At 39.8% G+C, this 15,363-nt stretch overlaps 1 protein-coding gene across 1 annotated transcript in view; it reads right to left on the reverse strand.

Moving 5' to 3' along the window:
- ETNPPL (ethanolamine-phosphate phospho-lyase) overlaps positions 1 to 15,363 on the reverse strand; it is a 32,778-nt gene that overhangs the window by 1,681 nt on the left and 15,734 nt on the right. The window contains exons 7-12 of the mRNA XM_075860517.1: positions 14,448 to 14,530; positions 12,588 to 12,813; positions 8,308 to 8,462; positions 6,320 to 6,409; positions 4,493 to 4,623; positions 1,030 to 1,091 (exon numbers count right to left, since the gene is read on the reverse strand). Of these exons, the coding sequence (XP_075716632.1) occupies positions 1,030 to 1,091; positions 4,493 to 4,623; positions 6,320 to 6,409; positions 8,308 to 8,462; positions 12,588 to 12,813; positions 14,448 to 14,530 (747 nt within the window). The remainder of the gene's footprint in view (positions 1 to 1,029; positions 1,092 to 4,492; positions 4,624 to 6,319; positions 6,410 to 8,307; positions 8,463 to 12,587; positions 12,814 to 14,447; positions 14,531 to 15,363) is intronic.

Here is a 15,363-nt window from a genome sequence, read left to right on the forward strand (position 1 = left end):
GTGCCTGTGTTTCAAGCATTTCCATTGTTCTGCTCTTCTGATGGAGTACAACAGAAACCCCAATACAGATCTGAACAGGGCCTCATTTGCCACAGTGGCAGACATTGGGCAGGAATCATAGACATGATACTGTCTGTGGGTCACCATAATCCTGCACGCTGGCAAAGACCAATGTGGATGACAAACTGCGTTATGTAAATAATTAAAGATAACTAATTTAAAGACATAAAGGAGAAATTATTAAATATATATTTAGACATAGAATAAACGCATACGTGTCTCATGTAAACAGCATATACATAGATATAGAAGACTAAGGGCGCAATTTATTAAGTGTAACACATTTTTTAAGAGGTGAAGGCCCCTCAATAAATGTGTTGCATCTTTCGGCAGGACCATGCGCCACACTAGTGGCACAAAAAATGTGGCCATACTCATTGCTCCTCTTCTCCCCCTCGGGGTCCCTTCATCATTATAGCGCGGCTCATCAAAGGTCCTGAAACCAAGCAGCGTTAAGACCTTATATGCGATGCAGCACATAACGTCATCAGTGCTGCATCAGATACAACATCCTGACACTGCCCGGCGTCATTAAGTTGTAGAAACCCGTGCTGGAATGATGAGGGAGCTTGAGGGGAGAACAGAAGCGATGAGGTGAGTAAATTTTTTTTGTCATATTTTTGTTATTATTTTTATTTACTGCCCATTGGGGGACGGGGGTTAATTTGATCGGAGGAGGCAAAATACGAGGTCCAGAGCTGGTCTCTACCTTGCTGTGCCCCATAGAGTGAAATTATGCTAAAAATTAGAATACATTTGATGGGCTGCTGTGGCCATGACCCCTTTCCTCGAAGCCCCACCTCCTTCACAAAAGTGGTGCGGGTTGCGCAAAAAGGCGTAGAAAGGTTGATAAATTACCCCCAAGTATTTACTCACAAGACACTGTATTTTGTATTTGCTAGCCATTAAACTGAATGCTTACATTGCTCAAAGGATACAATGCTAAAAATCTGCATGTTAGATACTTACTTTTCTTTTGTTCGCAGTTTGTGCATTCGCAGCTAGTTTTGTTCCTGTTGCTTCTTCTATAGCTGAAGACAAACAAGTAAACAGATGTTGTTTATGACCAAGGTTTTACATTACACAAGGTCATATAATTGTAGTGTGCTGTAAAGCGTTATCTGTTGCAATGATGGTTCATAAAAGTCTGAACTGAAGGCAAAATAAAGCAGGCTGCAATTTTCTTAACTCTTAACTTTTTACTTAATTACTTATATATACACTACCGTTCAAAAGTTTAGGATAACAGAAATTTCCTTATCTTTTAAAGAAAAGCACCGTTTTTTTCAATGAAGATAACATTAAATTAATCAGAAATACACTCTATACATTGTTAATGTGCTAAATGACTATTCTAGCTGCAAACGTCTGGTTTATAATGCAATATCTACATAAGTGTATAAAGGCCCATTTCCAGCAACCATCACTCCAGTGTTCTAATGGTACATTGTGTTTGCTAACTGTGTTAGAAGGCTAATGGATGATTAGAAGACACTTGAAAACCCTTGTGCAATTATGTTAGCACCGCTGTAAACTGTTTTGCTGTTTAGAGGAGCTATAAAACTGACCTTCCTTTGAGCTAGTTGAGAATCTGGAGCATTACATTTGTGGGTTCGATGAAACTCTCAAAATGGCTAGAAAAAGAGAGCTTTCATGTGAAACTCGACAGTCTATTCTTGTTCTTAGAAATGAAGGCTATTCCATGCGAGAAATTGCCAAGAAACTACAACGGTGTGTACTACTCCCTTCAGAGGACAGCACACACAGGCTCTAACCAGAGTAGAAAGAGAAGTGGGAGGCCCCGCTGCACAACTGAGCAACAAGACAAGTACTAGACAAGTATTAGAGTCTCTAGTTTGAGAAATAGACGCCTCACAGGTCCTCAACTGGCAGCTTCATTAAATAGTACCCGCAAAACGCCAGTGTCAACGTCTACAGTGAAGAAGCGACTCCGGGATGCTGGCCTTCAGGGCAGAGTGGCAAAGAAAAAGCCATATCTGAGACTGGCTAATAAAAGGAAAAGATTAATATGGGCAAAAGCACACAGACATTGGACAGAGGAAGATAGAAAAAAATTGTTATGGACAGACGAATTGAAGTTTTAGGTGTTTGGATCACACAGAAGAACATTTGTGAGACGCAGAACAACTGAAAAGATGCTGGAAGAGTGCCTGACACCATCTGTCAAGCATGGTGGAGGTAATGTGATGGTCTGGGGTTGCTTTGGTGCTGGTAAAGTGAGAGATTTGTACAAGGTAAAAGGGATTTTGAATAAGGAAGGCTATCACTCCATTTTGCAACGCCATGCCATACCCTGTGGACAGCACTTCATTGGAGCCAATTTCATCCTACAACAGGACAATGACCCAAAGCACACCTCCAAATTATGCAAGAACTATTTAGGGAAGAAGCAGGCAGCTGGTATTCTATCTGTAATGGAGTGGTCAGCGCAGTCACCAGATCTCAACCCCATAGAGCTGTTGTGGGAGCAGCTTGACCGTATGGTACGCAAGAAGTGTCCATCAAGCCAATCCAACTTGTGGGAGGGGCTTCTGGAAGCATGGGGTGAAATTTCTCCCGATTACCTCAGCAAATTAACAGCTAGAATGCCAAAGGTCTGCAATGCTGTAATTGCTGCAAATGGAGCATTCTTTGACGAAAGCAAAGTTTGAAGGAGAAAATTATTATTTCAAATAAAAATCATTATTTCTAACCTTGTCAATGTCTTGACTATATTTTCTAGTCATTTTGCAACTCATTTGATAAATATAAGTGTGAGTTTTCATAGAAAACACAAAATTGTCTGGGTGACCCCAAACTTTTGAACGGTAGTGTAACTTTTGTATGTTGTATTTGGAATAAGGCAGTGCTTTCAAATAAAGGTTCCCTAGGTGGTTCCCTGGCAGACAGAATCACTTAAGCTGCAGAGAAAAATGGTCTTGTATGGACAAATCATCAAACAAGTCTTATTCTGCCAATACTGCCCTAATAGTTTGTCCTCCCACTGAGTGTCTCCGAACAGGCTGAGATCAGTGTACATTGTGGTGAATTTGTCCCAATGTTATATGTGTTGTCCACATGAGCACGTGTACTTTGTTGGATTGGTTTACTGCAATGAAGATAATTCTTTGTCTTGGTCACCCCCTTATTAGGTCACATAGACTTCAAAGACCGGGGGAGGGGTGAATGTGTCAAACCATCAGGCAATTGTAGATCTTGTTGGCACTTAGGACTGTTTTTTTAAATTAATAATATGTTGTAATACAGAATCGGGAGATCTTTTCAAAAAGACATGCTAAATGTTACTGAGGAATATCTGAAAATGGACATTTTAGGTGAAATGTTCCACAGAGCTGAAAACCTTGTAAGGTGTAAAACATTCTGCTCTAGTATATGTTTGCTTGTGGGTTAAGTGCTCATAATTTTTTTAAAAACACCATAAACAAATTACAGTTTAAAATAAATTATTAATGAATTAGGAAAAATGCCTAACACAAAAAATGGCAATGCAATCTGCCTAACCTTGCTCATTGCAGATTATTGCACATATCACTAGTTGTCAAGGCAATAAACGTTAGCGTACAGATATATAAACAAATTGTAGACATAAACAAGTAGTTCGTTACTCTCTGTACATGTGTGAAGGAGATAATTTTAACTATATGGCTTGCCTTGCTATATCACATGGGTAGTATGCGTATCTTATAACAGATAAGAGGCCCAAGAACTCCACCTACTTCTTTATTGACCTATTTTCTTCTTTTCAACACTGTGAGCTTTTTTAACTGTTTTATTACAAGATTGTTCCCTATCAAGGTGATGTCCGTATGGGCTGTCATTTACAGCAGCGAGCGCCGATCAACGAGACATAATATATCGGCGCTCGTTTGCTCCTGTCACATGGAGCTATGGATGGGGACGAGCGGTCGTTACTACGATCGCTCGTCTCCATACATTATTACTGTTTACACTGGGAGATGTGCTGCCGACAATGATAATATTTCACTTTTTTAAAACAATACGACCAGCAGATGATCGAGCATTTGCTTGTTCATCTGCTGATCGTTCCCCTGTTTACATAGGACAATTATCGGCAACAAGCGTTCTATGAATGCTTGTCTACCAGATAATTGTCCAGTGTAAAACCCCCTTTACTCTTTCCATACGCAGTATTTCTGTAATATTACCCTAATCATAAGGGAATTAGACTAGAACTTTTATCACATCTATTACAATACAGTACTGGAAATGGTTATATAAACAGAGACATTCTCCATTGATCATATCTTTATATGATAACATTAGTCGTTTGCACTACTTATATCTACCAGTTCATATATTAGGGCAGTTGTTGGAATGGTCTCCCTAGATTCTGATCTGAACATTTCTCATAATAGTGGTTATACATTATAGCAAAATTTGTAGCCCTTACCAGTAAGAAGTTTATCTATGGCATCCACCACCATCGCAGCATCCTCCATTGTAAAGCACATTGGAGGTTTAAATTTAAGAACATTTCTATGTGGGCCGTCTGCACTCAGAAGAATACGTTTTTCTTTCAACCTAAAATAGACAATTTTTTTTTTTAGCATTTCATGTCATCTTTAGATTGCCATAAATGCAAAACGATAAAACTCACATAATGAACAAAGGGCCAACAATTATGTTGTAATATCTTCCAGGTAAGTCAAGAAACGTTTTTTTTTGTGAGCTATAGTTATAGTGTTGAAGTGGTATTCTTATCTCAGATAGTTATGGCATATCCACAGAATGTCTAAAAGGAGAACAGGGATCTGCTTACTTGGATTTTTCTGTCAAATCCGTGGCCCCTCTTTATTTATTCTCCACCTGGATGTGGTAACCACCTCACCAGCACCCACACCTATCAGACATTTATGGCATATTCTGTGGATTTGCCTTAAATGTCTGAAATGGGAATACCATTTTAAGTTGACTAATGACCTTGCTAAATTGACAGAGGATTTTTTTTCTCTTAGCAAGGAAAATTATTAAAAGTATAATTATTTTAGGTAACATGTACAGCAAAAGCTGTAAATCATTTGTCTCACCAAGACAATACCTTTTGTAAAACAGCCGCCCATGCCCTCAGGTCTGGCCCCTGGAACGTCAGCTGTTATAGGTCACAGCTGCTGCATTGAAAATGCAATATTACATGGCGCCCCTTCAAATGAATGGGTGACCATGTAATACATGACCAGGCCAAATCCGCCAAAGCAAGAGCCACTCAATGGTGAAAATTAATCATTTATACATATAAATTATCATGTGTGCTTCAATTTTAACACGTAAATGGTTATTCTCTGACTTGACCTACTTATATATATTACGAGTATAAATCGTGTTATTCATACTATGTAGATAGTACTAGAGGTGTAGGCCTAGGCAGCCATGGTATGGTCTTAAAGGGGTTTTCCAGCCAGTAAAAATGTATAGCCTATCCACAGGATAGGTCATCAATAGCTGATGGGTGAGGGTCTGACTCCCGGGACCCCCACTGATCAGCTGGGAATCGGACCCCGAACCATCAGCTATTGATGGCCTATCCTTTACTAGCTAGAAAACCCCTTTAACAATCTTGGTAGTTGACCATAGTAAATTTTAGAGTGTAATAGATTTGATTAGGTATTACTCAAAATAAATGTAAGCCTTATACATACCCTACCATTTACTATTAACTGTTTTACAGCAATTTCCTAACATATTTTAAATGGCTGGACAACAACCCCCTCCATATGTTCATATGAACATCATAGAGGGGTGTGCTCTGCTAGGGACCCCACTCTATAAGAGAAAGAGCGGCTCTAGCTCTGTTGGTCCCAGGCCATCCATTTATTACACGGTTGGTCATTCATATGAATGGCCGACATGTAATATTACATTTCCCCTGAATTGGGCATTGTATGGTTGGCTACAGCTTCCCCGGGAACTATAACAATCAGCTGATTGACATGTCGACTTCAATTTAGAAAAAGGTTGTTTACATGAGACAGCCACTTTAATGAGCAAATATTAGAAACAGAACTACTTGATCACATTCACACTCTAGTTACAAGAACTTAAAATATTCTAGACATGTAGTTATTACTTTATCTTGTGATAAGTGTTACCATAAGCAGTGACCTAAGATAACCAGTAAGCATTAGGCTTATCTCTTAATGTACACATGGGAAATGTTACTTGCATATTGGATCGCTCATATTTAGTTACATGAGTATCATACAATCAATGAAATACTTACTTATATATAATGTGTTGGGCTTCTGCTGTAGCCGGAGTCCTCAGTTGCCTATCTTTAACTAGATCTACACCGATGAACAATCCAACACCTCTGAAGAAATGAAGAATGATATTGTAAAGTAATATTATCTTACAAAACATATACACAGTATGCACTACAAATATTAACTACATGCTCTGCAAATTGATATGTTCTTCACAATCTTTGGTTTACTAAAATTTTTACTTATTGTTAAAATGAGCCATAGATGATCATATGTACTACATTATATTCTGCAAATAATCAATACAGAATGCTTTATAGCCTGTTTCAATTGCTAGAAAATATCCTGTAAAAAAAGCCTGCATAATTCAACTGGAGTGTACAAGGATTAGAAAAACAGGCCTGATTTTTTTTCTTCAAACTGAGCCATACCTGTCAATGGGTTGCGTCTGGCATCGCAGCTCAGCTCCATTGAAGTAAATGGGTCTGAGCTGCTATACCCCACAAAACCTGTAGACAGGTGTGGCGCTGTTTTAGGAAGAATTCAGAATTCATGTTTTTTTAATGCCCATTAATGAGCATACCTAGGTTTATGATCCAAAAATAAAAAACATTTATAAAAACATTTAAGAACACCAGCCATTGCATACATGTTTCAGGACTCATTGGCCCTCACTCATAGCTAAAGGCTGCAAAAAAGTTTGAGTCTTAGGCTGGGTTCACACGACCTATTTTCAGGCGTAAACGAGGCGTATTATGCCTCGATTTACGCCTGAAAATACGGCTCCAATACATCGGCAAACATCTGCCCATTCATTTGAATGGGTTTGCCGACGTACTGTGCCGACGACCTGTCATTTTACGCGTCGCTGTCAAAAGATGACGCGTAAAATGACTGCCTCGTCAAAGAAGTGCAGGACACTTCTTTGGACGTAATTTGAGCCGTTTTTCATTGAATCCAATGAAGAACAGCTCCAAATTACGGCCGTCAAAGACGCCTCGCAAAATGCGAGTACGAGCAATTACGTCTGAAATGACGGAGCTGTTTTTTCCTGAAAACAGCTCCGTAATTTCAGACGTAATGGTCGTTATCGTGTGCACATACCCTAAGGGTATGTTCACACAGAGTTTTTTTGCAGGCAGGAAAATTTGAGGCAGATTTTGACTTGCCTGCACTTTCCTTGCTGCGTTTTTCGCTGTGTTTTTTCGTAGCAGCTGCATGGTCTGTCTCTATGGTATGTACACCTTTGTTCTAAGGGTATGTGCACACACAAAATAAAAAAACAGGAAAACAAAGGAAAACAGCTCCTGATTTTCAGATGTTTTTTAATCAAAGTCGCGTTTTTCGCTGCGTTTTTAACAGACATTTTTGGAGCTGTTTGTCTATAGTCTATAGATGAATCCTCCTGTCAGCAGTTGGGAGTAGAAACAGTGGTGGTCACTTGCTCATCCCTCTACTCCACATGCAGGGCAATGTATACTAGGACATGTAGTCCACATCACAGAATATTTCAAATTCAAAGTGTTTACTTGGTGCTCATTTCTATTTTTCCCATGTGGCATTATCAGGAAAAAAAATCCATGCTAGTGAGATAAAAAAAATTATGTGCAGCTATTTTTCCAGAGAAATTGCATCATTGGAGCTATTTATAAGGTATTTTTCCATCACATGAAGCATCTTATGTCCGAGCGTTAACAGAACATTTCATCACTGGAATAAATCATTACTATGAGTTGCTATTTCTCCATTGAACATTGCGGAAATTGAACATAGATATATATATATAAACACCCAAATACTAATAATCATACTATTCATTATATTTATGATTATATAAGTTTTGTTAGGGAAAAACTGCCGCTATACATGTCTTCTTTATGGTAAGAAAGAAGGAGAAGAGAAATAAGGCCTGACAGAGGGACAGCTGGTGACCTTGACCTGCAGAAAGGTGTTTTGGAAATCTATTTTAGAATCGATGCAGATTGCTTTCACAGAGAGCGGTTACCTGATATCGCCTATCATCTGGTGTTTTTCTTTCTGCTCCTGCAGCAGCTCCACAAGATAGTTTCCCACTATGGTAGCGTTTCCTCGCAAATCTTCTTTTTCAATAACATCAAGCACGGCCAAGCCAATAGCACAAGATACAGGGTTTCCTCCAAACTGCAAGCATAGCAAAGAGCAATATAACCACAACTTAAAAATAAAAAGCAAAAATCTGCGTAAAAATAAACGACTTCATGTGGAATATTAAAAATACTCTGGAAACTGTCCTAAAAAATTAACAAAAGCACTGAAATGCTCAGTCTCTTGAACAGTCTTTGCTACGATTTCTTGGTTTATGCCGACCACATACTCACCCAATTGTAGGTGCATCAATAAATTAGCCCACTGTTGCAGTTTGTTTGGTCCTAAATGACCCTTATGACCTTGTTTTTTTAGAGGGTTCCCCGAATAATAAGCTGATCACAGAATGTCCTGCTGCGGGGATACCCAGCGATCAGCTGTACACCTTGGGTAAACCCAGCAGAAAATGTTTGGAGCTGGAAGAAGGCAAAGAGGAAATGTGTGGGTGGTCATAGATTTCCTGTGAAAAGTGTAGTATTACAAGTATATGGACAGGGGATGTCCTGAAAAGTCAACCTTTAAGGGCAAAGCCCCACGTGGCGGAATTGCTCTGAATTTCCGCTGCGGACACTCCGCAGCGTTAATCCGCAGCGGACCCGTTTCTCCATTGCCTTCCACTTCTTTTTAGTAGGCTTCGTTTAGACGAGGCGGAAAATTCCGCTGCGGAGCATAGGCTGCGGTGCGGAATTTGGTGTCCGCAGCATACAATGGATGTTGCGGACCAGTGGCGGACTGGTTGCGGACTCATTGTGGAAGTTCTCCATTGACTTCAATGGAGATTCTAAGTTCCGCAATGAAGTCTGCAGATGTCATGCACATGTTATGTGTGCTGCGGATGCGTATTGCTTTTTTAACATGACATTTCTTCATTCTGGCTGGACCTATGTATTTCCAGCTCTACAGCAAGACTGAGGAAGTCAATGGGGCTCCCGTAATTACGGGTGACTATGTGTGTGCACCCGTAATTACGGGAGCGTTGCTAGGCGACGTCAGTAAATAGTCACTGTCCAGGGTGCTGAAAGAGTTAAGCGATCGGCAGTAACTGTTTCAGCACCCTGGACAGTGACTACCGATCCCAATATACAGCAACCTGTAAAAAAAATAGAAGTTCCTACTTACCGAGAACTCCCTGCTTCTTTCTCCAGTCCGGCTTCCCAGGATGACGTTTCAGTCTAAGTGACGGCTGCAGCCAATCACAGGCTGCAGCGGTCACATGGACTGCCGCGTCATCCAGGGAGGTCGGGCTGGATGCCGAAAGAGGGACGCGTCACCAAGACAACGGCCGGTAAGTATGAAATTCTTTTACTTTCACTAGGGAAAGTGCTGTCCCTTCTCTCTATCCTGCACTGATAGAGAGAAGGGAAGTACTTTTACCGCAATACGAAGCAGCTAGTCCGCATCAATTTACTGCACATTTTGGGCAGATCCGCCACAGAATCTGCAACGCAGATTCTGTGCGGCATTGATGTGGACATTTGCTGAGGAAAACCGCCACGTGGGGGCATGTCCTAATGGAAAATCTGCCCAGCTATATGAAGCAACAATCTTGTTTTACTCTAGCATCAAATTTTTGTTAGTGTCCCCTATGAAAGATACTCAAACATTAGAAATGATGGGATTGAGTATGTGTTGTATTGTTCTTTTGTTTGTTTGTTTGTTTGCTATTTAACCCCTTAGTGACCAGCCCATTTTAGGCCCTAATGACCAAGCTATTTTATTCGTTTTTCTATAGTCGCATTCAAAGAGCTATAACTTTTTACGTTTTTCGTCTACATAGCTGAAATGAGGACTTGTTTTTTGCGGGATTAGTTGTTCTTTTTAATAGCACCATTTTTGGGTACATATAATTTTTTTATTAACTTTTATTAACTTTTTTTTGGGGGATTATAAAAAAAACCTGAAATTCCGCCATTGTTCTATGCGTTTTTAAATTGACGCCGTTCACTGTGCGACGTAAATAACACATTACCTTTATTCTATTGATCGGTACGATTACGGAGATACCACATATGTAGAGTTTTTTTTTATGTATTACGACTTTTGCACAATAAAAACACTTTTGTACTAAAATTATTTGTTTTTGCATCGTTGCTTTCCAAGAGCCGTAACTTTTTTATTTTTCCATCAATGTAGTGATTTTTTGGGCTTGTTTTCTGCGGGACGAGACGTAGTTTTGATTGGTACTGTTTTGGGGTGCATGGCACTTATTGATTCATTTTTATTATGACTTTTTTGGGGGGCAATGGAATTTTTTTTTAATTTCGCCATTGTTTTTTGAGTTTTTTTTACGGTGTTTACCTTGCGGTTTAAATTACATATTAACTTTATCAATGGAGTCATTATGGTCGCGGCGATACCATATATGTGTACTGTTATTTATTTTTTACACTTTTACTAAATAAAACCACTTTTTAGGGAAAAAAATGGTTTTATTTATTTTTTTACTGTAATTTTTATTATTAATCTTTATTTCACATTTATGACTTATTTCACTAGTCCCACTAGGGAACTTTACTGTGCGATCTTCAGATCGCTGCTATAATGCTTTGATATACTTCGTATACCAGAGCATTATTGCCTGTCAGTGTAAATCTGACAGGCAATCCGTTAGGACGTGCCTCCGGCGCGTCCAAACAGGCATATGTCCAGGGCAGACCTGGGGGCTTTTATCAAGCCCCCGGCTGCCATGACTACCCATCGGAGACCCGCGATTGCATTTGCGGGCCGCCGATGGGTGACAGAGGGAGCGCACTCCCTCTGTAAACAAAGTAAAATGCTGCGGTCGCTATTGACGGCGGCATTTAACGGGTTAAACGGCCGCGATCGAAGTAAACTTTGATCGCGGGTGTTGGAGCAGGAGCTCAGCTGTCATCAGGACTTAGACTAGGCTCACGTGAAAAGGCGTCAGCCTAGCCTAAGGCCCCTTAGTGACCAACGTGAAAAGGCGTATTGGTCACTAAGGGGTTAACTATTATTAGTACTATTAAGGCTTGTCCACACGTAACAGTATTGCTGCAGAAAATTTCTGCAGCAATTCCACAGAAATTAGCAGAAATTCTGCTGCGGAATAACCGCACCATTTCCCGTGTTTTTTACTGCAGAATATGGTGCGGATTTTGCTGCATTTTTTTCAATGCTGGGAGATGGTGACATCTCCTCTGAAAAACTCAACAATTAAGTCCACTTTCCGCAGCAGGAATTGACATGCTGCGGTACTAAATATACGCACTGCAGGTGAATATCTGCTCGGAATTTGTACGCAGCGTGTGGATGAGATTTGTTAAATCTCACCCACTTTGCTGCTAGTGTATTCTGCTGCGTATTTTCCATCTGCAATTCTGGACGGAAAATACGAAGCAATTTCGTTACGTGTGGACAAGCACTTACACTGGGACTACATGGAGACTTTTTGTAGCACGACTTTCAAATATTAACTCCTTTTATACCACAGTTGAAGTCTAGGGGATGCACGCAACTCAATTTACTTTTGTAGAATGCAGCAGTTGCCTGACAGTTAAAATTTGAAAGTCACACTACAAAAAGTTGCCGTGTAGACCTAGCTGTATTCTCATTATACTGTATAACTTGAATGTCTAGGCATCTTTACATACTTTATAAAGGACTGTAGTAGTACCATAGTATAGTATAGTAGTAAGGAGTATTCCCATCTCAGACATTTATGGAATATCCACAGAATATGCAATAAATATCTGATAGATGCAGGTCCCACATCGGGGACTCGCACCTTTCTCTAGAACAGGGCCCCTGACCCCCATCCTACCTTCTGCTGCACTCGACTTCGGCCACTGTCTAATGAGTTGGCCGGGTTTCCCAGGAAACAGCCAAGTGCGTTTTCTTAGGCTGTTTCCGGACCTGTGAAGTGAATGGATGTTACGGAAACAGCTTAGCACAGTGAGCTACGCTGTTTCCGGAACTCGGTTGCTAGGGAAACAGTGTAGCTCATTCTGCTATGCTGTTTCAGTTGGCTGGAGAACCTCGACAGCACAAAAGGTAAGACAGGGGTCAGGGGGCCTCATTCTAGAGATAGGTGCGGGACCCATAGTTGGGACCCGCATATATCAGTCTTTTTTGGCATATGCTGTGAATACGCCACACATTTCCGAGATGAGAATGCCCCATTAACATTTTACACAAATTTACCGTGTTAAAGTATTCCAAACCAGTCGCCCCAAAGGCTTCTGCAATTTCTCTTGTTGTAACGACACAAGACATTGGATGTCCATTACCAATGGGTTTTCCCATGGTGACAATGTCTGGTACAAAATCTTCACCCTGTAGCTGGAAACTCCAGAAATGTCTTCCAACTCGTCCAAAGCCAACCTGCACTTCATCAGCTATGAATACGCCTCCAGCCTTATGTACATACCTAAAATTAAAGAAATACAGCAATCGAGCATGGAAATACAGCTAAGAATTATAGCAGCTTTCAGGGAATGCAAGCTCAGAAGGTATTTGGTCTTCAGTCAGAATTATTTTGCAGTCAATGGAGCCTGTAGTGATAAAATGATCCCTCTGGTGGGCCATGTCTCATCCATTGTTATCAATTTGATTTATGGTAAAATCGAAACATTTATGCATGTCTATTATGAACTTTAATCTCACTGCTCTTTCTAGAAATGTTATCTCTGCATTTCTTTATACTGAAACATGCACAGGAATCATTCCATAAAGATTTGGAAAAGTTGAGAGTTAACAGAACCAGTTCTGTCCCAGTGAATTGCACAAACCATCAGTCTTGCTTATTGATAAAATAGCCTGTAAAATATCCTCTTAAAAAATTATATTTTGCAACATTAAAGGGAATGTATTATGTAGTTTATGTTTTATTCATTAAATGTAAGTAAGTAGAAGAAAAATAATGCATTTGTTATTTTTTATAGAATTTTTTTTCCCATGGGGCGGCCATATTGAAAGCTCACACATCCATCCAGCTATGTCTGTACACACAGTGCAACAGGGAGTGTGTGCTTTATGGCAATGCATGGGAGATAATGAACAGAAAAGCATCAAAAGATTTAATGCAGTCTTCAGGAAGCGATGCAGTACAGCTCCCCTCCCCCAGAGACTAGGGAGTGCCAGGCGAGCCTTAGCTGTATGTATGGTGTATAATGTTGCTATGCTTCTTTATCTTTGCCTCCTATAGTACAATAGAGCTGTCATCTGTCATTGAATCCCCCGCTGATCCTAATATGATCGCTCTGTGACCTGCCTAGTGTACACAGCAAAGTTGACAAGCAAAGCTTCTTTCACACTAGCGTTACTATACGTTTACCTCTCTTCCGTCAGAGGAAGAGAGGATCAATACATTAAACAGAAAGCGACCGTTCCGTTAGAATTACCATTGATTTCACTGATAATTCTTTTGTATCAGTTGCTTTCTGTTTGTCTCCGTTCGCTAGGTTTCTGTGTTTTTGAACGGAAACGAAAGTTTTGCAGACTGCACATTTGTTTCCGTTCAAAAAAATGGAAACCTAGTGAACGAAGACAAACGAGGAGCAACTAATACAAAAGAATTACCATTGAAATCAATGGTAATTCTAACGGAACCGTTGCTTTCCGTTTACTGTATCAATCCTCTCTTTCTCTGACGGAAGAGCGGTAAACTGATAGTAACTGTAGTGTGAACTTAGCCTAAGCTGCCGAAAAATAGGAAATTCACACAACTTATTGTGTGCTCTCTAGAAGCCAGCATGAAAACTGAATACCTCATAATAGACACATAAAAAAATACAAAAAAATTACTTTAAAAAAAATATGTGTACAATTAACACCTGATTTAAATAATATGTCATCTTCTGAGGATATGTTCCCAATAGTTTTTTCTCACATAGTTTTAGCACTCCAGGGACAATGAAACGTATACATATTTTTTCCTAATGTTATCAGCTCTTTAAAGACTTGATAATTATGTTTTTGATATGATGTCATTAGAAATAAGATTCCTTTTGATAACGTTCCTATTTTTTACCCAAGCAAATCCTTCTTAAACTGGGTACATACTCTGCCACTTTCTGGAAATAGCCAGGTGGTGGGATAATTTGACCTCCACAGCTCTGCATGGATTCAGCAATGAAAGCAGCAATCTATATAAGAGAAGAAAATATCAGGGCAATGCTCTACTGGATGTGTTAATATGTCTTTAGTCCAGGCTGTGTAACCTTTTTTGAGTGGAAAATCATTAGTCTAAGGTCTCCAAATATAGTAGCCCAAAACCCATTGTGAAATCACAGTTTGGCAGTAAGAAGGTTAGAATTCATGGGCTAGACCATCATTAGTCAGTAATGTCTTCAATGCTACTTGACATCAGCCAAGATGACCTTCACTAGATGCACAAGAGCACTGAGCAACGCAAGGTATTTGTTTAGTTCATTCCTAGCAACAATCATCGCCTGTATTGCCAACAACGGATCATTTTCTAGGAAGGGAAATTCAAGGTTATTAGGAATAAAAAAAAAAATCATATATAATTATACATGATAATGTTTCTTAGATAAGTTGTTATTATTAAGTCTCCAACTGGGAAAGATAAAAAAAAGGTCAATTCTTCAAAGCTATGATTTATACCACATATTTCCAAAGTCAGTTATAATTGTCTGCAAAATATATGGCCCTTAAAATGTAAAACAATATTGACAACATGGCATGAGTCCCTTAAATCAACCCTCCAGTCCCGCGACAACATTTGAAATATGAATGTGTATATTGAGTAATATTACCTGGTGCCTTCTAGTTGCACCTCTCTGCCATTGATCCACCGCTTTGTGGTACTGTGTTGTCCCAAAATGTCTGCAGCACATCAAAGTCTGAGTCTAAGACACTCCCTTTGTTCTCGGATTGGCCAGAGCTGCTCACGTGAGCAGTTCTGTCCAATCCGAGAACATTGTGAGTGTTTTAGACTGTATGTGGAGTGCTGTGT

This window comes from Rhinoderma darwinii, chromosome 1 (genome assembly GCF_050947455.1).
Source record: "Rhinoderma darwinii isolate aRhiDar2 chromosome 1, aRhiDar2.hap1, whole genome shotgun sequence".
NCBI lineage: Eukaryota > Metazoa > Chordata > Amphibia > Anura > Rhinodermatidae > Rhinoderma > Rhinoderma darwinii.